This window comes from Natator depressus, chromosome 7, assembly GCF_965152275.1.
Source record: "Natator depressus isolate rNatDep1 chromosome 7, rNatDep2.hap1, whole genome shotgun sequence".
In the NCBI taxonomy this organism is placed as follows: Eukaryota; Metazoa; Chordata; order Testudines; family Cheloniidae; genus Natator; species Natator depressus.
Window position 1 is genome coordinate 68,206,986 of NC_134240.1, and position 25,514 is coordinate 68,232,499.

The window sequence follows — 25,514 nt, forward strand, 5'->3', positions numbered from 1 at the left end:
GTGCCACCGGACTCCTTGTTGTTTTTGTGGATACGGACTAACACGGTTACCCCCTGATACTTGTCCTGTTTGGTTTGCATGTGCTGCAAGGGTTAAAAATTTATGGGCAGTGAATAATATCACAATTATAAAAACTTTAGGATCCTTGCACTTTGTAGATAACCATGTAATCTGTGGGTTTGGAACTGTCTGACTGGAAACTGCAGCAGTCTTTTGCTGAATGGTTACATCTTTCATCAGTGCAGCTGTGAGCTGAAATGATATGTCTTTAAAAAGCTAGCAGTATCCCTCTGTATTAGTTCTCTGAAAGAAATTCCCATTGCTATAAGTGGGAAATAACTGTTGGCTGAGTGAGTCCGTGTAACTCCATATAGAAGAATAAGATATACTGCAGGGAAAGCTGATGATTACCACCTACATATCATTTTATATCTCTTCAAAGCACTTCACAATACTAATTAGCTAATCAATGAAACCTATGAGGTAAGCTAATATTACTAACCACGTGTCTTATTTGTAGTCTGGCAACTGACACTTCTGAGCATCTCCTACACTAAGTGACCTGTTCAAGTGCATGTAGCCAATCCATTTGCAGAATTAGGAATAAAGTTTGGGATGGGAGTTGGACGTGACCAGTCTTAGGGCTAGTCTGCACTGGCAGCGCTTTAATGTGGCTTGTGTAGTCGAGGCACAGGGCTGGGAGAGCTCTTTAAAAAAAAAAAAAAAAAAAAAAACCAACAAAAAAAAAACCAAACCCACCATAACGAGAGGCATAGCTACTAGCGCTGGGAGCACAGTTTACACTGGTGCTTTACAGCGCTGAAATTTGCAGCACTTGGGGGTGTTTTTTCACACCCCGAGCGAAAAAGTTGCAGTGCTGTAAATTGCCGGTGTAGACAAGCCCTCAGTTGCCTAGAACATGTTGTCTCTCCATACAGCATTGCTGCTATAACAGCAGTGTGTATCTCAATGGAAAGAACCAAGATACCATCTCTGTCACTTTATCCTCCCCTTCCCCCTCTCAAAAAAGTGGTAATAGGCCAAATCCTCACCTTAATTTAGGTGGGAGTAAGGGGCACAGAAGCCCTTTACCTCTCTATTTTCAGGACTCCAGCTCTGAAGATAGGTCCCATATTTCTGCTAAAGAGGATGGAGAACTCCAAAGAACTCCATTCTGTCATCCTTTCTTCTTTCAGGAAGTTGTCATTCAGTTTTGCAGTAATTCTTGCACAGCTGTCTGCTCCCACATGCTTCCCTACCCCTTCCTGGAAGTCATCCCTGTGGAGGAGGGAATTTTTGGGGGGCAGGGTGTGCTGCCCTTCCTGCTCCCTAGCCACCTATGTGGGAGGACAAGGTGGGTGAGAAAATTTTGTTTCTTGGACCAACTTCTGTTGGTGAAAGAGATGAGCTTTTGAGCCACACAGAGTTCTTCAGGTCTGGGAAAGGCATTCAGTGCATCACCACTGAATAAAAGGTGGAACAGATTGTTCAGCAATGTGGAAGGAGACATTCATCCTGGCTGACAGATCGGAAGGGGAACTGTGTGTGTTTCTGCTGTGGTGCCCCTTTTAAGGATCTCCACTGCAGGCACACTGTCTTGGAGATCCACTCTACCTCCTGAAGAGGGGAGATAGCTTGTAGTAGTGTGGCTTGATCAAGTGTGAATCCCCTGGCATCACGTGATACTGTAGCATTCCTCACTACCTACACGGCGACACTCCTCCAGGGCAGGCAGTTGGTTCGTCATGGCTGGGCAGCTGACCAATGGAAGGGGAAGTAGGAGAAGTGTGTTACCAGTCCTAGAGAGGTCAAGATGATTAGGCAGTTGGGACCCCTGCTTGTCAGTAAGGATGTGGGAGAAGCTGATATTCCTGTAGTGGGCTTTTCACTGAAGTTAAGGCCTGAACAATCAAAGTAGGTCTGAGAAACAGTGAGGGGAGGAAGCCAGGCAGAAAATAAGATCTCGAACTGAGGGGACGGGGAGGACTCCTTCAATGGCTTGGCTATCTTTTTTTGTTTCAGTTGCGTTTTAGGACTGTTAACTTGCTGGGTTTTTTGTTTTTGTTTTTTTTTTTTCCCCCCTGGATCCTCCTGGTCTACTAGCTCAGAGGCAAGATACCCTGGTTATATAACTGTCTATTTGCAGCTTGATACTTAATTGAAATACTCTGCGACCATACACACCCCACATGAACCAGGGAGACTCTCACCCTTGTTTCTTTATGTGTGCATCAGCTTAGTTATGTCTAAACTACAGACCTTATAGCCGTACCACTGCAGTTGTAAGCTCTTGTGTGTAGCTGCTCTATGCTGGCGGGAGAGAGCTCTCCTGCCAGCATAATTAAGCCACCCCCAGTGAGCGGCTGTAGCTATGTCGCTGGGAGAGCCTCTCCCACTGACATAGTGCTGTCCACACCAGCACTTCTGTTGGTCCAGGATGTGGGTCTTTTTTTTTTTTTTTTTGACACCCGTGACCGACAGAAGTGCTAATCTTGGGCCACCCTTTTTTTTTGCGCTTTGTGGACGTGTCTGTCTGCTCAGTTTCCATTTGGGCTTTGCTGTTTCTGGTAAACAGTCTCTTGCAGGTCCTGTGATAGGGTGTGGCTGTGAGCTTTCCCCCCAGAATACATCATGGAAAGTCATGTTGCAATGCTAGAGCATGAGAAAGGGAACCCGATTCTAACAAGGTACAAGGCCGTGGAGAAACAGGCCCAGGAAGTGCAACTAACAAGTAGCAAAACACTGAAGCTGACGCTGCACAACGTAAACTGAAAGAGTGTGGGTGGGTCGGACAGCCCTGTACTCCTGCTTAGCAGCCTTAGATGCTACTTTTAGCTCTAATAGGAATAATACTGTCAGATGGTGTTGGGTCTTCTCAAGCTGATGGGGTCTGTCATAGTTAGAGATAGCTGCTGCTTTTTCACCCCTCTCTGTCCTCTCTGAGTGCACCCTTCTAAGATTTTGCACTTCTTGATTGTACTACTCAGCTGCAAGTCTTCCCTTTGGGAGGCATGACCAAGCAGCTTTCTAAAAGTATTGTTTTAATGATAGAAACACAGCACAGTATGGGTAAGAGATTTGCCCACAGACTGTTTTAAAGTCTTCTCTCTCACCCTATTTTTACCATCCTTCCTGGAAGGTTAAGGAGGCTCACTGGCTTCAGGGCCTGTGTCTCTGTGCTTGCTGACAACTCTCACCCCTCTCTAGGGTTCAAGTATTTCAGTCCCCTTCAATCCAGCCTGCTCCATATCTGGGCAAATCAAGCTTTATAATTTCAGCAGGTACCTGTAAGTATCATCTTCGCCGTTTAACAGCACAGACATTGTTTCCTAACCTTCTGCCTTGTTTACCAGGAAGCGTTTGTAGTTGGAGCTGTTGTTACCTGCCAGCTATTATCCTGAACCTCCAGGTGCCCACACTAAACCCTTCAGTATATGTATACAATAAACATTTCCCATGGGTTGCTCACTTACAGTCAGGGGCGTGTGCAGGAATTTAAAAGTGATCACTTTTGTAGGGGGCACATTCTGTGCCTCTGCCGCAGCCCTGGGGTTGAAGGAGCTCACTCTCCCCACTGTAGCCCTGGGCCAGAAGAGTTCTGTGCCCCTACCCATTATTGGGGAGCCCATGCCTCTACTTGCTCCCTCCTTGTGCAGGCTCCTGCTTACAGTATTTGTAAATTAATACAGATCAGTCCTTCAGTGGCCATTGAAAAGGTTTGTATTCACATCAGAGTGGTGACCACTGAGTTCAGTAGTTAGATCCTCTGTTTTTAGAAGTTGTTTACTGTCTCATTAATCTATAAAGCCTTATATGGCCACACAATACTGAGGGATGTGTGGTAGTTGTTGTTTTTTTGTTTGGGGGGCCAGGGCGGCCTCCTGCAGCCAAGAATGTACTGGAATTCTTTCATTTGCTAAAATGTGTGCTCTCTTTCTTTGTGTCAAGGGGAATTATCATAAAGTTGTGCTGAGGGTCCGATCTATTGTGAAAAGGGAAAATGAAATGTACTTTCATTCATGTGCCTTTGACCTTGGAGGCCTGAATTAGGTGCTACCGCTCTCTATATTTTTAAAAGAATAAAGGTCATTTACCCATTTCTGAGCACAAGTGAACACATTGTCATGCAATACAAGAACCAGAGATGTCTTTTATTTTAAACCAAAAAAAACCCCCACCGCATTTGGACAATTCTTTTGTCGTAGCTACTGGTATTGTGTAGCAACAGTATCACATTCTCTTTCTCTCTCTCTCTCATTTTTCTTGTTTTAACATTTTTATAGTGCCTAAGGGCTAACCAGCAGTGGGGCTCCATTGTGTTAGGAAATGTCAAAGTAGCAGACTGTTCATTCCTGAAGTGCTTAAAATCTAAATGGACAAGACAGTCACAGGTGCAGGAAGGGGTAGAACCCACTAGCAGAATGAACAGTATGATAAGAGGGGATCAGCTAAAGGGGGAAGGAAGTTAGGCCGATACGGAGTGAAGAGACTCTGAGGGAGGGCTGCAGCAAACAGCCAGTCAATGAAAGTTCAATCAAAACCGATCCTTTGCATTTGGAGAACAGTCTACCAAGGTCCCTGCTTTGGCTGCTTCTACCCTCTACTGCCTGGAGTCCCTGGCTTGCTCCTATCTGTAATTTTGACACTACCTGGTGTCCCCAGTTTGTGAGTCGGGGGGGTCTCCCTAGCACACTGCTGGGGGAAGGGATGGTCCCAGATGGGTCCCACTTTACCACTTCCCCCCACACTGCAGTATTCCCAGCATTGGCTGTTTCCTCCCTGCTGTCTGTCCCATACGTCGAGGTGGGAGTTGATAAGCACTCAGTGGAATAGATTTTCAAAAGCCCTCTACAGTGGCCTAATTCTCTGCTCACATTGAAGTCCAGTAAAAATCCCACTGACTTCAAAAGCAGAGGAGTTAGCCTAATACAGAACCGTTTTGCAAAGCCCAACCAGTATATTTTGAGTGAATTGATCCCTGGAGAAGGAAAGACCTGATTATCAATAATGAGATTTGTCCACTGTTCATAAATGACAAGAGTCCATATCTCATCATTTTACCTTCTAGTTTCCATTATGAGCTTCTGCTGATAAGTGAAAGGGCATGCTGGCTGGAATAGCTTAATGAGAAAAGGGGGGAATTGGTCCAACAGCATGGAGGTTGATTTTGGCGCTCTTATGCCTTCTCTCTCTCCAAAATAAACCTCCCAAGGTCCTCAGCAATATGAACTTAATTTTGAGTTCAATGTTTTGATGTTAAGAGATGCTTCTCTGGATGAAATAATGTTAGTTAGCAGTACCTGTACTTTCTGCCTGGCTATTTAGAGTTCTAGGTATAGCCCAATATAAGTAAATCTTATTTCCCATAATCTGAGGTAGATAATGAATCTCCTAATTAGGATTTGTGTTTGAATTAATGGAAATTTCCCAAAAGCTGTGAGAAGAACATCACAAAGGGATGCTGGATGCGGAATATGTCAGTGAGTAAGCATGGGATGAGAATCTTTTGATCTGTTTTCTAAATAGGCAGAGACCACCAAACGCAGCTGGTTGTCAGGAAAACCGCAGAGGCCCAAAGGTGACTACCAGGTGATGTCTGGGGAAGTCAAGACCAGATCTATGAGACCACTTAATTTCCTTCCGAGAGAGGTGCATCTTGGACACTCCACACGTGGAACCCCATGGGCAAAGCATAATCCTATCTTCTCCCTAGGGGCTTGGTTTGGAATTACTCTCCTTTTTGCAGCCAAAAGTTTGTGCTTGGTGCTGAGTTTCAAGTTCATGGCAACTTGATATGAGCCAGGGTTTGGTTAGGAATCTTAAAAACAGACTTCTTGGCAGTATTCCATCATGCTTCTGGAAACTTTTAGCAATGCCGTTTTGAAAACTAAAAGAGGTAGTCTTATGTAAAATGTGAGATTCTTCAAAATAGATAATAGTTGGGTTTTTTTGGGTGGGGGTGTCAAGGGGTGGAATGATTTTTATAGTGAATCTGTATGACAAACCTATCCATCATCCCACTGAATTTCTTGTTACAACCAAGAATACAAGACAACTTCGTGCTAGACCATTCTGTGATGCCTCAGTGAGATACCAAGGCGTAATTATTAGAGAAGTGCTTAATTAAGTATGAGGGCGCTATTCACCCACTTGTCGTGCACAGCTTGTGGCCACAGCATAGGGGATGGAAGATCAGTAGCTGCTCACCCTGAATTCCCCCCCTGCAAAGAAGTGAGCAGATGGGTTGGGGGTTAGAAGTAGCTCAGGAGCTGTCCTTTCTCTACACCTCCTCCCAGATGGCCAGCTGACATGCAGGAGTATGCTCTTCTGTAAAAAGAGTTGAAATAACTTGCTTGCTCTCCAGCTCAAAAGGGGAGGAATTGTGGTTGAATCTGCTTCTGGGACTACACCGCTACGTGCCCCCGCCTTATTCTATAAAGTTACAGTCTAGCCCTATCAGGCTGGTACTGTGGATGTCTGTTTTCCCCCCACCTTCCCTTTTTGCATCCAATGAAGTGAGCTGTAGCTCACGAAAGCTTATGCTCAAATAAATTGGTTAGTCGCTAAGGTGCCGCAAGTACTCCTTTTTCTTTTTACACCATTTAATGTAATTCCACAACAAACATCTTGTCTCATTTCCTTATTTGGAGTAAAACCATTTGAAAAATCTTAATCTTATTGCTAAGCTTCTACTAAAATCCCCTGGGAGGGAAACCCTTGATTTAAAGGCATGATTAGAGGGTTGAATTGTGGGAATGGTGTTAACCCCTCTCCTGCCCAGTTCTCAGAGTGACAGACCAACTGGTGTTGGCTGGTGGGCCTTTCCCACACACTGGCCTCTTCGGGACTTCTTCAGCATAACAGCTTTCAGCTGGGAGGTTTGTGGGTTTGGTTTTCTATATGGGGCATTCTGCTGCATTCCTGTAGAGAGATGGGTTAGGCATAATGCCCTAGAAGGCTTCAGTTTTTTGAAACATTGAGCAACTCCAGTGGCTGATGTTTACCTCCTTCAAATACGAGAAGCACAGAAAGCAGAACTCTGCAATGCCCATCAGATCAAAGCTTTTGTAACTGCATGACTTGTGATCTAAATAAAACCAATTATGCAAATTTGATGCAGTATAGGAAGATTAAAAATATCACAGTGCTACAATCTGTCACAGCCTAACAGAAGCTCCCACTGCACCATTCTTTCTCAGGTTTCAGAGTAACAGCCGTGTTAGTCTGTATTCGCAAAAAGAAAAGGAGTACTTGTGGCACCTTAGAGACTAACCAATTTATTTGAGCATAAGCTTTCGTGAGCTACAGCTCACTTCATCGGATGCATACTGTGGAAACTGCAGAAGACATTATATACACACAGAGACCATGAAACAATACCTCCTCCCACCCCACTCTCCTGCTGGTAATAGCTTATACATATTTAGGCTTAAATAGAGACTGGGAGTGGCTATTTCCCCTTGTTTTTTCCTCCCCCCCCCCCCCCCCCCCAGACGTTCTGGTTAAACTTGGATTTATGCTGGAAATGGCCCACCTTGATTATCATACGCATTGTAAGGAGAGTGGTCAGTTTGGATGAGCTATTACCAGCAGGAGAGTGAGTTTGTGTGTGTGTGTTTTGGGGGGGGGGGTGAGAGAACCTGGATTTGTGCTGGAAATGGCCCAACTTGATTATCATACACATTGTAAGGAGAGTGATCATTTTAGATAAGCTATTACCAGCAGGAGAGTGGGGTGGGAGGAGGTATTGTTTCATGGTCTCTGTGTATATAATGTCTTCTGCAGTTTCCACAGTATGCATCCGATGAAGTGAGCTGTAGCTCACGAAAGCTTATGCTCAAATAAATTGGTTAGTCTCTAAGGTGCCACAAGTATTCCATTCTTTCTCAGTTACTTAAAGCTGTGTCTTCTCCATCTCACTGCGTACCACCATATTTACCATCACATCTTAAGTCCAACAGGCATGGTGGTAAAAGGACAAGCAGCCTGTATGCAAAGTCCAAGTCTATGCATGTGCATGGAGTGTCTTGGGCCAAGGGGGGCACAAAAGGGGTTGTCTGTTTAATACAGAGCCTGAACCCATCGATGTGCGTCTTCTGGGTTTAACTCTAACTGTATAGTCAGTTTTGTTTATCTCTCTCAGATGGCAACAGGCAGAGAGAGAACTAGTTAAAAACTAGAAAATATTGTAAAGCCACAAGAATTGGCAGCGGGACTTGGAGTCAGGTGTGGTATTTGAAATTTCACTGAATATCTTTTTGAAATTGACTAGATTTCAAGTTACAGTAATTCTTTTAATATAAACTTTTGGAATAGCGACTTTACTTTTTCTGAGGTAGAAGAAAGCTCACATTAAACGTCTGAATTTTTAGACTGAACTTTTTTTCTCTCTTTTCTTCCTGCTCTGCAGATATTGCTCTATAGAAGATGCACTATTACCGATACTCTAACCCAGAAATCAGCTGTTGGTACAAATATTTGCTTTTCAGCTACAACATCATCTTCTGGGTGAGTACAAGGCCAAAACTCTCCTTCTGTAGTATGAGATCCTCAGCCTGGGACTTGTCTCCCTGAAATTATGTCCTTCAGCACGTGCATATTACTCACAGAGAAAGTGAACGTCATGGACTTGGATGGAGGCTTTTGTGATATGTCCAAGCATGACTGAAACCTTCAAACTCATTTCATTTCCAACTTAAATTGGAGGCAGGCAAATGTCCAGATGTTTGGATTTGTCTTGTTGGTTTCAGCATGTCTGTAGGCTCAATCCGGTACAATAATAAAGAAAAATGTGGTCTTTGCTCCAGTGAGTTGACAGTTTACGTTAGAAAAACAATGTAGATGCACAATATAGAAGTTGATCGTCTAGTCTCAGAAGCTTGGATGTCCATGTGAATTATGGATGGCTCCTGGCAGAGACATCCAGGTATATGGACTGATTCAGATGCCTCTCCAGTCGGAATCTTTTGGGTATGGAAATAGCCTTTCCTGGGCACTGTGGCTCTTCTGTCCTGCTCCAGGCTGGAACCAGGAAGCACTGTGTGTGTGTTGAAGAATAGTTTCGCGGGAAGTTATCCAAGATCTTCTGAACATCAAAAAAGCTTAATTTTCCTTTGAGTAGTATCACTTTGGGCGCTCCATTTCAGATGTGCGTGCACCTCTCAAGCCCTGTGGGGATGCTGGTCGGGAGTCACCTAAAATGGAGCACCTATAGGGACACTATTCGAAGAAGAAGAGGTTACTCACCTTGTGCAGTAACTCTCTCCGGTTCTTTTGAGATGTGTGTTCCTATGGGTGCTCCACTACTGCCCTCCTTCCCCTCTCCTTCAGACTGTGTTCTTTGTTAGACATTCAGATAAAGAAGGAACTGTCCGCACAGCTCTGTATCCCCTCTGTGTGTGACATGAGATTTGTACAGAGTACATGCACAGGGCAAATGGATAGCAATGGAAAAATCTCTGATTTGAGGGCTTGAGAGGCGTACTTGTAACCCACACACCTCCTGGGTGTGGTGTTCTGTCCCATCTAGTGGCATCGAGACCTCTTAGAGAGGAAAAAATGAGTCTGCTCTACAGTCTTAGGTAACAGCCAGTTGGCTTTTAGCTCATGCTTTAGAAGCTCATGCACTAAGCTCCAGAGGTCCCAGGTTCAATTCCGCCCACCAACAATGGGAGTCTGTCAGCATTACATATGCACACCTGAAGTGGAGCTCCCATAGGGACACACCTCTCAAAAAACCACCATTACTGCACAAGGCAAATAACCTCTGGTTATCTTGGTCTGAGCTGGTTCTTATGACTTCTGAACTATTGGCCTGACCCTAACTTAAACAGGATCAGTAAAAGGGGTACAGAAAATGGTATCCACCCATTCTTGTTACTTTATACTATGTGCATATTAAATTAGGCTTATGTTCATTAACTATCCTGGCCTTTCAACATCTGTGCATGCAAGGTGAGGAGATGCTTTCTGAACCAGAAGTTTAATAAAGACCTCAAAATGGTCATGATGCCAAACTGTGGGATGTCCGATGTGTATTGCTGTCCTTCAGACAATGCAATCGGAATACTGGCATAAACAATGCAAGTGTCACTTATCCTTCTCATAGACAGCTTGGGCCAAAATGACCACTAATGAAAACAGGTGCAAAGTGGAGCTGCCCCTTTGCTAATATCATTTACAGTGATACATGCAGCTGATCTAATATGTTGACTCTGCAGTGTAGCTAATCAAAACTTTACTGGAGCAAACTCAAGGGCTGGAGTTTTCAGGGGAAGACATGAAAGTGACTCTTTTTTTCCCCTTCTTAAAACTTGATACTATGATACCAAGAATATAAATTGATATATTTCTGTTAAAGCCAGTGGTGCCATATTGACTTACACAAGCTGGGGATCTGGCTATGAAGGAAGCTGCTCTCACTAGTGACCATCCTTGTTTAGTACGCCGTATCCTTAGCCGAAGGGAAGTCCGTTTTAATGAAAACCGGGACCTCTAAACTGAGATACTGTAGATGATAGCTCACAATAAAGCAAGTAATGTGGAAAAAGGAGATGGAAATATCCCCTGCTGGAGAATCAGTTTTCCATTATAGCATTATGATAGTCCTAACCTTCTGTAGTAGGCTTGTCAAATCCTTTTGTTTTTGTAACTTGACAGTAAGAATATACAGCATTTGGAAAGGGTCAGAAGTCCCTGATGTTTCCGCAAGACTATCAAAGATCTGTAACTGGTCTTTTATAGCCACTCAGTTTTCCCTCTCATTCTACGTTGTTCCACCCTTTTTTATCACTTTTTTTTTTCTTCATAAAGGATAGAATGACCTTTTTCTTTACCCCTCTGTTCCCAACCTTTCTAAAAACTGATAGTGATCTTAACTGTTCCTTTTTCTTACCTCTTGGCTTTCAGTTTGCCTTGTTGCTCACTGGAATGAGAGCTGATTCTGAGAGAAGAAAGAGCAAAAATTTTGCAAAGGCTCTTTGCTAAAGAGTGATAAAGGGGCAGAGAACTTGAGTATTATGGTTTTGAGCTACAGCTTTTCCCCCTTCCCCCTCCGGATCGCTGTTTAATGTTTCCAGTACTGAATTTAATCATAGGGTTGTAATTTTGAAGAGATATTAGTTGAGTCTTTGCACCTTTCCAATTTAATGTTTTGGGACTTGCATTAAAAACTGTGTCCAGAGTGTGCTGGTAAATGATTGTACCTAGGGCTCAGACCTCCTTGATAAGATACAATATACTACCTGCTGCATAAGAGGCTATTTAAATTGGGGGTGCGTGCACACACCCACCCCTTGGAAGTACCTCTCTCCGCTGACCTGGCAGTCTGTTGCATGAGGTCAGGAGTAAAGTGGTTGGGAGGGTCAGGCTGTGTTTTGACAGTGACTTCAGGACTTTGCTTCCCTCTGTGGAGGAAGGCTGGAATTGGAGAAAAGTACAGGCACTTTCACAAGCCTATCTCAGCCATTTACAGTACTGTGTTACAGTGATCTTGGAAGGAGCTTGTCTCTGTCTTGCGTAATACTGCACACACCCACAGCATTTTTCTTGAAGTATCTCAAAGGAAAAGATTGCAAGGCATATCTGAAAGGTTCTTAACAAACATATCTGAATGGGGTAATAATTTCTTTAGTTAGTCCTGAGATTCCTTCCTACATACTCACCCTTTGTTAGTACACTACATGTCTAGAGGGAGGGGTAAGATCGAAGACACTCTCCACTGCAAAATATAAAATGTACAGGAGAATAATAGGCCAAATTATACCTGTCCCTGCACAATATTGCTATAGGGGAAAGGCCCTGAAAGCACAGATGCAGAGGGCAACCGTAATCTCTGAGCATAAATACAATGGGGAAAAGGGGTTTACCAGCGTTGCCATGAGAGCTGAACATCCTCCAGGCTCCTATCTGGGCAGGGCCGGCTCCAGGCACCAGCTTTCCAAGCAGGTGCCTGAGGCAGCATTCCCAATGGGGCGGCAGTCCGTGTCCCACGGCGGCTTTTGGGCGGCAGCTCCACCGCTCTTCTGGGCGCGGTGGCAATTCGGTGGCGACTGCTTGGGACGGCAAAATTGGCAGAGCTGCCCCTGAATCTGGGTGGGGGCAAGTTCAGGACCCTGACTCTCGTGTCCACTAGTTAGTGCTGGTAAGCAGCACTGGGATATAGCACAAGCCACACTTTACACAGGTGTAGAAACTGCTTAAGATAAGCACACTCCTCCAGCACACAGAGGGTGTCCAACTTTCTAAGTCCAGCAAACCAAACACCCTTGCCCTGCCCCATCCCCCGCTCACTGCATCCCCCACTCCCTTCATTGCTTGGTCTCCCCCACCACCTCTCACATGCTCATTTTCACTGCAAGGCCCAAACGTACATGTTTATTGTTTTGACAGATGTATTTATGCTAAGTTCAGGTTTTATTTGTTACTGGATGCTAGAGCTGGCAGCAAAATAGTCAAAAAGGGTCATTTAAAAAAAAATTTCACAAAGGTTTTCATGATTCTTCCCCCCCCCCCCCCCTTTCCATTTTCTTTTGCAACGAACTCCATGTTTTTTGTTCACTAAAGTTGTTGTAATTTTTGTGTGTGGAATTAGGACCACACATGATCATAGCGGCAATGGGTCCATTACAGGCCCAATCCTGAAGCCCAGACCCAAATCCATAGACTACAACCACAGAAATGCATACCAATCCAGATAACGATATAAATAAATCTGTAGCAACTGACTCCCACATCTACACGTAGGTACACATGTATATTCATGTGTACACATCTAGCATGCACGAACGCATTTACTTCCACATTTTTTAATATTACAATTATTGTTTAGTGCCTAGAGACCTCTACTAAAATCAGGGCTCCAGGGCGGCAAGTGCTAGACCTACTGGCCAAACTGGACAGTCTCTACGTAAAAGAATAAATGGACACAAATCAGACATCAAGCATTATAACATTCAAAAAACAGTCGGAGAACATTTCAATCTCTTTGGTCACTCGATTTACAGACCTAAAAGTGGTAATTCTTCAACAACAAAACTTCAGAACCAGACTCCAATGAGAGACTGCTGAATTGGAATTAATTTGCCAACTGGATACAATTAATTTAATTTAGCTTGAATAAAGACTGGGAGTGGATGGGTCATTACACAAAGTGTAAACTATTTTCCCTTGTTTATTCCGCCCCCCCCTATTTCCCCCCCCCACACTGTTCCTCACACGTTCTTGTGAACTGCTAGCAATGGCCCACCTTGATTATCACTATAAAAGGTGTTTTTCTCTCTCTCCTGCTGGTAATAGCTCACCTTACCTGATCACTCTCCTTACAGTGTGTATGTTGACACCCATTGTTTCATGTTCTCTGTGTATATAAATCTTCCCACTGTGTTTTCCACTGCCCGCATCCGATGAAGCGAGCTGTAGCTCACGAAAGCTTATGCTCAAATAAATGTTAGTCTCTAAGGTGCCACAAGTACTCCTTTTCTTTTTGCGGATCCAGACTAACATGGCTGCTACTCTGAAACATAAAAAAAGAGTCTGCAACAAAGTTTATAATGTAGCTAGACAAAGGTGGGGAGAAATGTATGATACATTGGCTCTTCTGCAATTACTAGTCAACAGTCACTTTTTAAGAACCCTTTTTTTAAAAACTTGTTATGAAATGAATACACATCTATTTTATGTCATCAATTTTGTTTTGTGCGGAAGCCAACAAAAAGACAAAGTCAGGCTGCAAATTTTATTCACATAGGTGTACACACATGCGGCAATACACACATCTCCCTACTCCGACACAGTCTCTTACACACATACAATGCATGCATGCACACACTTGCCTACACAGAGACACTTTTTCATATGCTTTTCCAGGGGCTGCCTAAATCACCCAGCTGGGAAAGGAGGCGGGTGAGCTGAAGGGGAAAAGATGGGGGTGGTGGAGGAGAGAGGATGGGGAGGGAAAGAGGCCAAGGATGAGAGCAGGATCGGGGTGAGAGGGGGCAGTGAAGGAGAGAGGAGGGGTGTGGGGGTGGGTGGGGATGCAGGGGGAGGCAGAAGGCTACAGGAGCATGAGGATGTGGGGGAAACAGGGGTGTATAGGGACATAATGGGAGTGCAGCAGTGTATGGAGGTGAATGGGATGCAGGGCTGTGGGGGGTGAGGAACATGAGGGTGGCAGCTCTGGGAGGTGGCGAGGATGGGTGGGAGAGCACTGCGAGGGGTATGGGGCTGGGATGGGTAGGTGTGGGGGACAGGACAGGATGGGGATAGCAGGGTGGGGAGGGGTGCGGGTGCAACCCCATTCCCAGCACTTGGAGACCGGGGTACACATACCTCAAACTCCTGGGTGCTGGTGATGGGACAACAGACAGATCGCAGTTCGCCGCATGGCACACACTGCAGCTCAAGCCTAGCCACATGAGGAGAAGAGGGCTGGGCAGCAGCGGGAGAGGTGCGTGCCGCCTGCTGAGCACTTATGAGTCGTGCTCGTGCTAGTTCCTCCCCTGCCCTGACCTGAACCAGCCAATGGAAACTACACTAGGGGAGGGACAGCACGCAGACCCCCCTGGCTGCCCCTAAGGCTAGGAGCCGGACATGCCAGCTGCTTCCCAACCTGGGAGCCGCGTAGTGCAGTGGCTAGCAGGGAGCCTGCCAGCCCCGCTGTATGATGTGGCAGCACTGCCAACTGGACAGTCAACAGCCCGGTCAGCAGTGCTGACCGGAGCCACCAGGGTCCCTTTTTGACTGGGTGTTCTAGTCCAAAACCGGACACCTGGTCACCCTAAGCACATAAAGAAAATTATGCCTGTTCGTGCACCTTTCAAACCTAGCCTTACAGCTATCACAACCCCACATTGCCTTCAGTTGCCACCAGGAAACAGATTTTTCTGTACGCTCTTGACTGCATGTACATAAAATAAGTGATGGCACAGACAAACTCGCAATATTATAATGGACTCCTGCATTGATGGGGACCCTTTCATCCAAGGATCTCAAAATGCCTTGTGAGCATGAGGAGCCCCAGTAAAGCCTGGGCTGCACTTAAAAATTAGATCAACCTAACTACATTGCTGTGAAAAATGTCATGCCCTGAATGCCGTAGTTAAGTCGACCTAACCCCCTGCGTAGATATACCTAGGGTTCTTCTGACAACCCAGTTCCCATCTCTCAGAGAAATGTCATAACGGTATCACTGTAGCATAGGCATTCCCTAAGCTAGGTATAGAGTTCATTTCACCCACTACTAAAAAAGCCAGCCATCTGTGGACTAGAATTGCATGAGCTGTTGAGGAGTGTTGCTGTGAGTTGTTAGACAGCTCAGACCCGGAAATGGAGAAGTAGGAAGGAAAAACGAAATATATTAAGTAAGATTTGGTCGGGACTCTGTGCTTAAAACGTACTAAGCTCCAAAATGTATTTATGTTGTATCCATAAAGTCTGCTAGCAACAGAGTTCCCCAGTGCCAAGATAGGATATTGGTTCAATACAGATTTGGAAGGAAGAGTTCCACTTACTGAATCTCCAATGCCATTTCCTGTATCACATACCCTGCTGTCTACATAACAGTTTTGGTGTTGCAGCCACCTTTTCAATCCCCTGACATACCTCCATATGCAGGCTTGTGGTGTAGACAATGCCTGAAGTGCTACTTGGTGATCCCTACCCAAATACTCACCTGACTCAACCTGACCTTCCCTAGCTTGTGAGATCCAATGGCACTGGATTAGCTAAAAATAGGATAGTGTTGAATCTAGGTATTGTTAAAATATTTATTTGCGATATTTCAAATCAACTATAGATAAAGAATCAGCCTTGCAAGATTCTGCTTGTTTAGGGCAAAGTAAAATCTCTAGGTTTTTCATTGTCCTCACTCATCATGGGAGAGAGCAGGCAAGTAGCTCTTGTGCCTGGACAAATAGATATTCATGAAGGCTGAATAAAACCATACAGCTTAAATAAACATAACTCTTTCTTTAGGGAATTTGGTATTTTTTTCCTTTTTGCAAATAGCTATTTTCAGAGACGTCTATTTCCTTGGGGGAAAAAAAATTTATATTAAAAACTTGCTTCCTTTCAGGAAACAGTCATGGCCTTCTACATTAAATCTCTTGAGTGCCTGAGATGGTCTCTGTCTGTTATGGCACTACATTAATTTGTGGTCCCTTCCCCCCCCCCCCCCCCCTTCCATCTCACACCAGAAGCAGTCAGGTTGTGACCTATAGATTTGCTGAGACAGACTTTCAATTTCCCCGAAATAGATATAAATATATTTTTCTTTTCTTTCGTCCTTATTGAAGATCCACATTGTGACCATTTCCTGCTGTTGATTTGCCTGATGTCTGCTGTTTAAACTATGAAGTTTAGCCCAGTGTTCGCTATACTTTCATTTTTCTCATGTGTCTAGCTGATCAGACATTTAGACCCTTTAACAAGGCTGTCACCTTTCCCTGTGTACTCTGAATGACAGGCCACCAGTAACTGTGATCAGTGGCTTTGATGTATATAGAATGTAGTTGAGCAATGTGATACAGGTATGATGTGGGGTTTGATTGGTTGGTTGTTTTTTAAGACCAATATAATTTTAACCCTGGCAGGCCCAAAATTTAACTAGGCTCTAGAAAAATTATCCATGATTATAAAACCTTTGTTGTTCAGATCAAGGGTTGTGAGCAAGAAGTTATTGATATCTCATTTTCTGATGAGAAATATGGGTCTCTTGGTATCTATATGGTGTATTGAAAGCTGTGTAAAAATTACCAGCATCACTGTAAATCCTAAGGGTTTTTCTGGTCCTGTTTGCAGGCCAAAGGGCTCTGCAGGAAAGCATGCAATCAGTCAGTTCTGCAGAGAGCCAGCCTCGAGAGAGATGGGTTGAGTTGTATCTCTCTGTTTTAGAGAGCTTGTGCTCTCTGTCTCTCTCGTTTTTAGTTCTTGCATGTTAAGGGTTGTGTATTTTAAGAAATAGTGTTATGTTGCAACCTTCCAGTAATAGTTAAAAACATAGAATTCTACCTTCTCCATGTGTATGCCTGAACATAACAGTACAATCAGTTTCAGAGTAACAGCCGTGTTAGTCTGTATTCGCAAAAAGAAAAGGAGTACTTGTGGCACCTTAGCGACTAACCAATTTATTTGAGCATAAGCTTTCGTGAGCTACAGAGCTGTAGCTCACGAAAGCTTATGCTCAAATAAATTGGTTAGTCTCTAAGGTGCCACAAGTACTCCTTTTCTTAGTACAATCAGTTGTGAACGTGTGCAAATGATTCAGCCCACACAGTAAGTCATCTCTTTGCATTGTCCATCCTTTCTTGTAAGCAGAGGGCGTATAGAATTAGTAAGAGTCCTGTTCTCCTACCATGGTCCTCGGGGTGGAAGGTTCCTGTGCTTTTCAATACATTGTCTTAATAAACATTTTAGAGGCACTGCTGCTTTAAGTCTGGTAAAGCCAAGAACTTTCTCACAGCTGAACATGAGCCTTCACAATATACTAGTTCTTTGCCTCATTAGGTGGGCAGATCTTTCATTACCTTGGGAGTCCTTCACACCGTCTCAGAACTATGTCTTCCATACTATATATAGTGTAGTTGTAGCCATGTCAGTCCCAGGATATGGGATATTAACGAGACAAGGTGGGTGAGGTAACAGAAACTGGTCTCATAAAAGATGTTACCTCAGCCACCTCGTCTTCCCCCACTCTAGCATGACTAGGGCTGAATCTCCCATTGAGATTTCTCTGTGTTCTAAAACCACTTCGGGGCAAACACAGCATTATTGTGCTGCATCGTGAATGACAGGTTCACGGGATAAGGTGATAATTCTGTGCTTCTAAAGGCCAGATTCTGACACTCTTATGTGGAGTAGTACCTTTCTCTGAGAGAGAGAGAGATGTCAGTGGGACTGTGGAAAAGTAGGATGCTAGTCCAAATGCATACGTCTACACTGCAATTAAAAACCTGTGGCTGGTCCATGCCAGCTGACTTGGGCTTGTGGGTCTTGGGCTGCTGGGCTGTTTTATTGCAGTGTAGACTTCTGGGTGTGGGACCCTCCAACCTTGCAGGGTCCTAGAGCCCGGGCTCCAGCCCAAGCGCTGAAGTATACACTACAGTCAAACAGCCCCACAGCCCAAGCCCCATGATGAGCTCAAGTCAGCTGGCACAGGCTAAACGTGGGTTCTTAATTGCAGTGTAGACATGCCCAATGAACCAAAGCTGTGGCTCTAACCCTGTGTTTTTTGGCTGTAGAGCAGTGCTCCAAAATGCCTACCCTTCACCTTGAAAACTCATTGGAGGGCAGGAGGGATACCCCAATAATGCTTTTGTTCTGAACTGCTTGCACTCTTGAGATCCAATCCAGGAATCACGGAGCGAAAGGGGGAAGGATTGAGCAGTCCAGAATTCTCCTTATCCTTACCCACATCTCGACAGGAAGAGCAGAATGCAGTTTATTGTGATGTACCTTGAGTTACTTCCTAATTCTGCTCCTGGCCGCTAGCAATTGGGATTTCAGATGTTTAGAAAAAAATATAGCAATAGGTGGGAAACCATAGGGTGATGCAAGCCCAGTATCTTTGCTCTGAACAAGATAACGCTACAGTCATCTCAGGTCAACTTTAGTACAAAATTTAGGGTTTATAAAAATAAAATGATCTTTTAAATCTAAGACTAATATCAGCATTTTCATGATGTTAATGGAAAAGGTTTCTTGGGATTTTTAAATTGCAGCTCCTCTTTTTGCTCAGCTGTGCAGTGGAGCGAGGAAGGAATCCGTAGTGTCTTGTACGGCCCTGAAAGGACATCCAGAGCAGCAGCCCCTGTGCTTGAAGGAGAAAAGCAGCTGTTACCAAGTTGTTTTATTGACCCCCAAGAGCAACTTTCTAGAAAGGGGACAGGGAGAGAAAGAGAGGGGAGTATATTGAGCCATGGCTCCACTCCTGTTATATGCTGGTTGTTTAAGTTCACAGCATAAACATGGGGAATTTAGATAAACATAAATACTTTTGCTGGAAGGTTGTAGCGTAACACTACTTTCAAACCCAGAATAACACCTAAAAACCCTGCCATGGAGAGAGACTTAAACAGGCTGCTGTCTCTGAGGCAGAACTCACCCCACTTTACTCTAAGCAGTCTGGCTGCAGGCTGACTGATCACATGCTTCCTACAGGGCGGCCTGGCTTCAAGCAGGGCCAGGAAAACATCAGAGTATTTAAAGTGATGGTTTGCAATTTTAACAGTTTTTTTCAATACACCACACTTGTCAGCAAAGCAGGTTTTGTCACATGGGCGAGAGAATGTGTACACCCATTGAAGGAGAGTACCAAATTACTCTTATCTTCCCAATGCAACTGGCGACCTGCAAAAAGCATTGTGCTTCCTAGTCAGTAGGAATGTTTCCATGCAGTTTTGGATCAGGCCCCGAGACGGAATGCCTCTAAAGCAATTTTTCTGTGTGCCTTCCCCATTGCAGGATGGTGACTAAATAAATACCCCAATTTAGCCCTATGTGATGAGAGGCAAATTGGATTTTAAGTCTTTGTTTTTTAATAGTTAAAGGTGTTGCTGCTGACATAGATGAGGGGATTCAGAGAGGGTATGAGACTGATTTTAAAAGTAAGTTTGAGCATTACTGTCTCCTTTCAGAGTGCAGTTGTTCTATATAACAATGAATAATTCAGACAGTCCTACAAAATAAGAGGGCATTTCTCTCTGAACAGAATATAAAAAGAAAACCCAACATTTCAAAGTTGTCGTGGATCTATAAACCCAAAGGCAGGAAGGGCGCAGCTGCTGGTGGCTCATTTGAACTTCCTGTTCGCAGAGGTGTGGTGGATTTGTTGTGTATGTTTCCATCCAACCTCTTTCATGGTGCATGTGGGTTTACTGATTGTAAAGTGTAGAGGCCATCTGGATGATCCAAGATGACATTCTTGTTTTAAAACATATTGTTTGAGTCCATGTAAAAGGCGGATGCCTAAAACAGAAACTTCTGTAACATTCCAAGGCTCACTAATTTGCAGCATGACACACTCACTTTTAAGGCCATTTGTCACTACAGAATATCATTACAGATTTTTTTCAGCAGTTATCAATGAGGCATTTAAAGTCTCACATGGAATTTAAAAACAAGGAACTCTCACTCATTTAAATATTTGCACTTTGGCAGCCGTGTGAATCTGCTCCATCATTCCACTTCTATAAATTCACTGATATTTATGGAGTTCTGTGACCTATTTCAGCAGATGATTTCAAATGCAGTGCATCTGGGGCCTGATCCTGCTCCTATTTGAGGTTGAGGTGGCTCAACATCTTGGACGATTAGGCACATAGACCAAGGAGAGTACCACCTCTGATGGTGAGTCACCTCACTACCACCATGGTTGGATCAACTCCCAGCCCATCTGGATAGTAACCAAAACTTGTTAAAATAGGATGGTTGTCTGATGACCCATTTAATGATGGGTTTGCTCTCTGTCCATTGCTTCTGGACTGGTATCCACATCACAAAAACACCACAATTAGATTCATTTGTAGTTCTTGTTGGCAGTTCTTTTGGTCTAACCTCTCACCAAAGACCAAATGAGCATGGAGACTGAGAGGTGGTCCTTGTAGCTCACGTTAGAGCCGCACAGGCTGGGAAATAGATCTGGGAGAATAGTGTGGAATAAAAATCACAGTGAATTCTAAATTTGGGTGTGCTCACACACAGCTCCTTCAGCACTCACTTGTGTAAGATTTTGTTCTCATGGATATCTGGCGCATTTAGGAGGTGAGGGTGGAAGCTCATGCCTGGAAAAACATGCTGGTTCACTGTGTGATCACGCTAGAAGGTGTATTCATTTCAGAAGTGCTTGCAAGGTCATCAAATTATATTGCTGAATTTGGATGTAAGGCTCTTAATCAATTGGGAACGCACAGTAACTTGTGATAGGCCTCCACAAATTGTGACTACTGGCAGCAATACTCCAAGGGCCAGATTGTGATACCCTTACCTAAAGGCTATGTAGTGAGTAAGGGTGTCACAATTTGGCCCATAGTGCACCATTGACAATTCATAAGCTAACATGCATTCATCCAAAACATTTTTTCAAATGAATCTGAACAGGGAAACAGCTCTTTTCTACTGGGCAGCTTGCACTGCGGCTGTTCTTGGTGAAATAAGCTTCTACATCTCTTAGTTCTAGCGAGTCAAATGGCTAAGGAGTGAGCCTGCTACTGTTTCCGTTGTTGATTCTCAATGCATAATTGACTGAGATTCAACAGTGAGGCTGCAAAGTTGCTGAGGGTATGATCTGGCCTACAAAATAGCTGGCTGGTAATGCACAAGAAGGAAAGAATGGAGCTGACTTTCAGAGCACAACCTGAGAGCTTGTGGTGACAGAAAAATATATCCTCTTAATTGTAAACTGAGAATATGCGGCTTGGAAGGTGCTAGAGGTGATTAACATGGAAACCCAAAGTGCTGTTTTTAGTCACTTTTCAGAGTAGACCTACACTTAGAAAGAAATACAAGTTTGCCTCATTTCTATTACTGTAACAGACAAGTCAATCACCTCTCTGAGTGACAGTACATAACAAGGAAGTGGGAAAAAGTGGAATGTACATAGCACAGAAAAATTAAAATTGATTTGCTATGTCCAAAGGCCCCTGTGATCCTTCATCTAGAGTTAAAACATTGTTATACCAAAGAGATGAACATGTTTTTTTATTATCCCCAGATTGGGAGCAACAAAGACACGTGGAACTGTAGAGAGAAATCAAAAGACACTATCTTCCCCTTTCCTTCCAGGACCAATGGGACAGAATGTCTTTTCTGCTGAATCTTAAGGGGAAGCAGTTTTCCTGTCAGTCTCTGAAAAATTCTCCATAGCCTCTTGCAGTACAGTAATAAATAATCAGAAGCAACACGCAGCTGTTTTAATTGTTGGGTGTCCAGTCCCACTGTCCAACAACTCCTATCTAGGCAAGGTAAAATATGCTGCCTAATGGAAACCAAAATAAATGCTTCTCAATTAAGAAATCCATTTTTTTTTTTAAATTAGGATGGGAACAAAACAGGAAGGCTGTAATCCGTTCAAACACAACAAACATGAACGTGTTAAATAGCTCGCTATGTGAATAGCAGCATGGTCCTCTCTTCTTTTTGTGTGTATCAGCTAGTCCCCTTCCATTAATTTTCTAGAAATCTTCCTCAAGTTCCAGTTAACCCTTTACCTATTGCCAAGATTAACCCATGCTGTGGCAACTTGCTACCTTGTCTCCTGCACCCTACACCAGCCTCTTCTTCTCTTGCCTTCTGGCATCATTGTGGCACATGAGTAGGAAATATTAGATGGATGTCTTTAAAAAGAGCTGGTTGAAACTCAGAATTCCCTTTCCACTGGATATGCCTATGCTTTGAAAAGAAAATTTTCTCACTAGAACAAAACCTAGACATTTTCAAAATTTTCCTTAAGAGAAAAAAAATCAAATTTTTTCCATATTGGGGAAAAATTGAAGTATTTCAATTTGTTCCCTTCCCCTTCTCTACTCCCCCCCCCCCCCCCGAGTTCCTGCACTGCCTTCTGGAGTTGTGGGAGCCTAGAAGGCATGAGAGCCCCAGTTCAAGCCAGGACGTCCAGTTCCACAGCAGGGACCCTGGAAGTCCTGGACCTCCCAGTCAGGCTAAATGGCGGGGCTGTCCTGGAAGCTTGACTCTGGAGGCTCAGGATCCCCAGCAGCCCACCAGGTGACCTGGCAGGAAACTACACAGGGTTCTGTTAAAGGTTTGTTGAAACCAAAATGTTTCCATAGATCAGCAGTTTCTGATGCAAATCGGTACTGGAAAATTTCCTAACTAGCTCTAGCTTTGAATTTTGTATAATAGAAAATCCACAATGAAACACTTCTATTCCCTACCTGAAAAAGTCACTGCTTAGAGACTTAGGTGTGGTCTAGGTCACTACTACTTTTGACACATCCATATGTTTTTCAAAGCTTATTAAAATGGGGGAGGTTTTGTTAACACTCAAGGTGTGTACTTGCTGCAACATGACCAAGTTGCATGTTCACTGTATGCTATTGCTCATCTAACCTTGAAATGGAAGTTTAACTAGCATCACTTTGTCCACCCGTGGCTGTTTCATGCGTAATTGTTTTGCATCACTTTCTGTGTGCTTGTCCTACTATGTGGTACTGAGCTCTTGCAGAATCATCTGACACTCTTTTGAGTAACTAGGTATAAAATGGCTTATACATCACCCTCAGCATTTTTAGCCACAGAGCAAACTAGGAATTTCTCCCACTCTGATCAGTGCTGTGCCTGTGGCAATAGAAGCTGTGACACTTCGAAATCCTGACATCTGCCTAATGCGTAATGATAAAAAAGCTCTGTGCTTTCCCCCCACCTTGACTCCATCATGTGGAATTAGCTGTAGTGTTCAGCTCACACAAGGTGGTCGTTCCAGATATGGCTGCTTTTGCTAGAAAAAGGTTATTTTTTTTTAAGATATTGCCCTCTACTTCTCAGCAGGCATGTATTGTCAAGCCTAGAGGGGAATAGCAAATCACAGACTCAAGAGAAATGAAGTCCTCCATAGTGGTAATAGTAGAAGTACTGGTTCTGAGATAGTGGAAGTGTCAGACAAGAACACCATTTAATGTGAGCTCAAGGGGAGAAATCAGGCTTACTACAAAAGAGCAGAAGACACCTTTTGGTGAGCCCAAAATTGGATTGAAAATTATATATGTAATGTCTGCAGTCAGTTCTTCATATTAATTAAAAAGAAATATGGCCAGCTGCCTAGCACGCACAAATAGTAATAAAAGCGCTTCTGTAAAGTGAATGAAGGGGGAGAGAATATAGCACAAGCAAACAAACAATTTCAGACCTGGGAGGAATTGCTGTAAGTAATAAGGAAATTGTCTGAGAAATTTAAGAAAAATCCTTTATAATCTGGAGCACAGTTTAAGCCACCCCATAAAAAGCAGCGGGGGACACCTAGCAAGTGATGGTTGGGTTCCTTGTTGCTAAGCACCTTAGAAAAGCCATTGTTGGCTGTCTAGAGTCTGGTTATGGCCTGTCAGCAGGGGGGCAGCGTTCATACCGCACTCCCCATCAGTGCCCAGGCTGGGAAAGCTAACGATCCAACCAGCGGACCAAATACTTTGATGAATCCTGGTTCACGTGCCACCTGAGGCATGTTGCACATATGCTAAGAAGAATCAAGAATGCACAAAGAGCTGACTTCAGTTTAAAAACCACTGTTCTTCTAGCACAATGCAGCTCTTGCCAACGGAAACTCCTGAAAGTTGGTTATGATCCCAGGCTTTGCATACTTGAGTTAGCATTCCTACTGCACTTCCTTTTGGCTGAGAGAAAGCAAGTATGGTGTCAGTCTAATATTGGATTCAGCCTGTTTCTGGGGAACTGTACCCTCCGTGCCAAGGGCAAGGTAGAGTTTTTTCCTATCTCTAACTACTCTACACCCAGAAGGCAGCATTCCCAAAGCTGGTTAGGTATCGGTAAACTAGGCAGCTGCCTAAGATGGCAGGTTTGGCCTGTTCACTCCTCTGTCATGAAGGAGGGGCAGCCTGGCTAAATCTGCCACTCAAGGCCTAGGAGGAAGAGGGTGGCATGTTGAAATGTTGATTGTCTTGAGTGGCCTCTGGGTCAGTGTCTCCTCTCCTTCATCTGAAACTGTTTATGCATAGGTTTCTGAGATGCCTCCAACCTTTTGGGTAAATGGTTTCTGTTATAGACTTAGAGAAGTGAGAATGAGACCTCATTTACTCTCAAACTGTGGAAAAGCTTTTGCTATAGCAGCATATTATTAACCTACAAGGTCAGCAGGTATGCTCTAGGGGAGCAGATAAAGAGCTGGTTAGCTCAGACATTGGGAGTGGAAAATTTCATCTTTGTTTGGATACTGATACTGGGTGTTAAGACAGAGGCTGCCTGTGACTACAAAGTGTTGAGGTCAGAGCAAGGATCAATTTTTGCTTCACATGAAAGAGCTGAGTTAATGGGGGTTATAGAATGTTTAAGTCAGTGCAAAATCTGGGTTAGTTTCTCAAACTTGCTGCTTTCTGAAAAGGAAGGAGTTGGAGACCATCCCTACCACCTAATTCAAAGTGGCTTAAAGTTAGGAGCAGGAAGCAAAGAAATGGCTTATCTAATTGAATGGGAAGGAGGTTAGGTAATGAGTCTTGACATAGACAAATCATAAAAAAAGGGAATACAGGAGCACTCAGTCTAGTACTGCCCTGTGAAATTACTAAACAGGGGAATGAGCTGGGTGAAGTAGTGCATGAAATTCTCTGAAATCATCACCAGAGCGCAGATAAGCAGTTTTAAAAAAATGGGCCATGGGATAATAGAATGATCCCTTAAGGAGGCAGCATGCACTTTTTTAATAAACAGTTTTTAAAAGGAGTTAATTTTTTATTTGTAGGAGGAAAAAATGCAGTGGGCTAAAACCAAGCCCTGAAAAGGCTTGTTTTATGAGGAGATATTAAAAAGAATGGGGCTGGTCATCTTAGAAAAGA

The 25,514-nt window shown here is 43.8% G+C and overlaps 1 protein-coding gene across 5 annotated transcripts in view; it reads left to right on the top strand.

The window, feature by feature from the left end:
• The window catches only part of TSPAN14 (tetraspanin 14), a 76,869-nt gene that overhangs the window by 25,780 nt on the left and 25,575 nt on the right, over nucleotides 1-25,514 (top strand). For all 5 annotated transcript variants that reach the window (XM_074958710.1, XM_074958709.1, XM_074958711.1 and 2 more), the window contains one exon: nucleotides 8,411-8,508. In XM_074958710.1, the coding sequence (XP_074814811.1) occupies nucleotides 8,428-8,508 (81 nt within the window). In that variant the 5' untranslated portion in view covers nucleotides 8,411-8,427. The remainder of the gene's footprint in view (nucleotides 1-8,410; nucleotides 8,509-25,514) is intronic.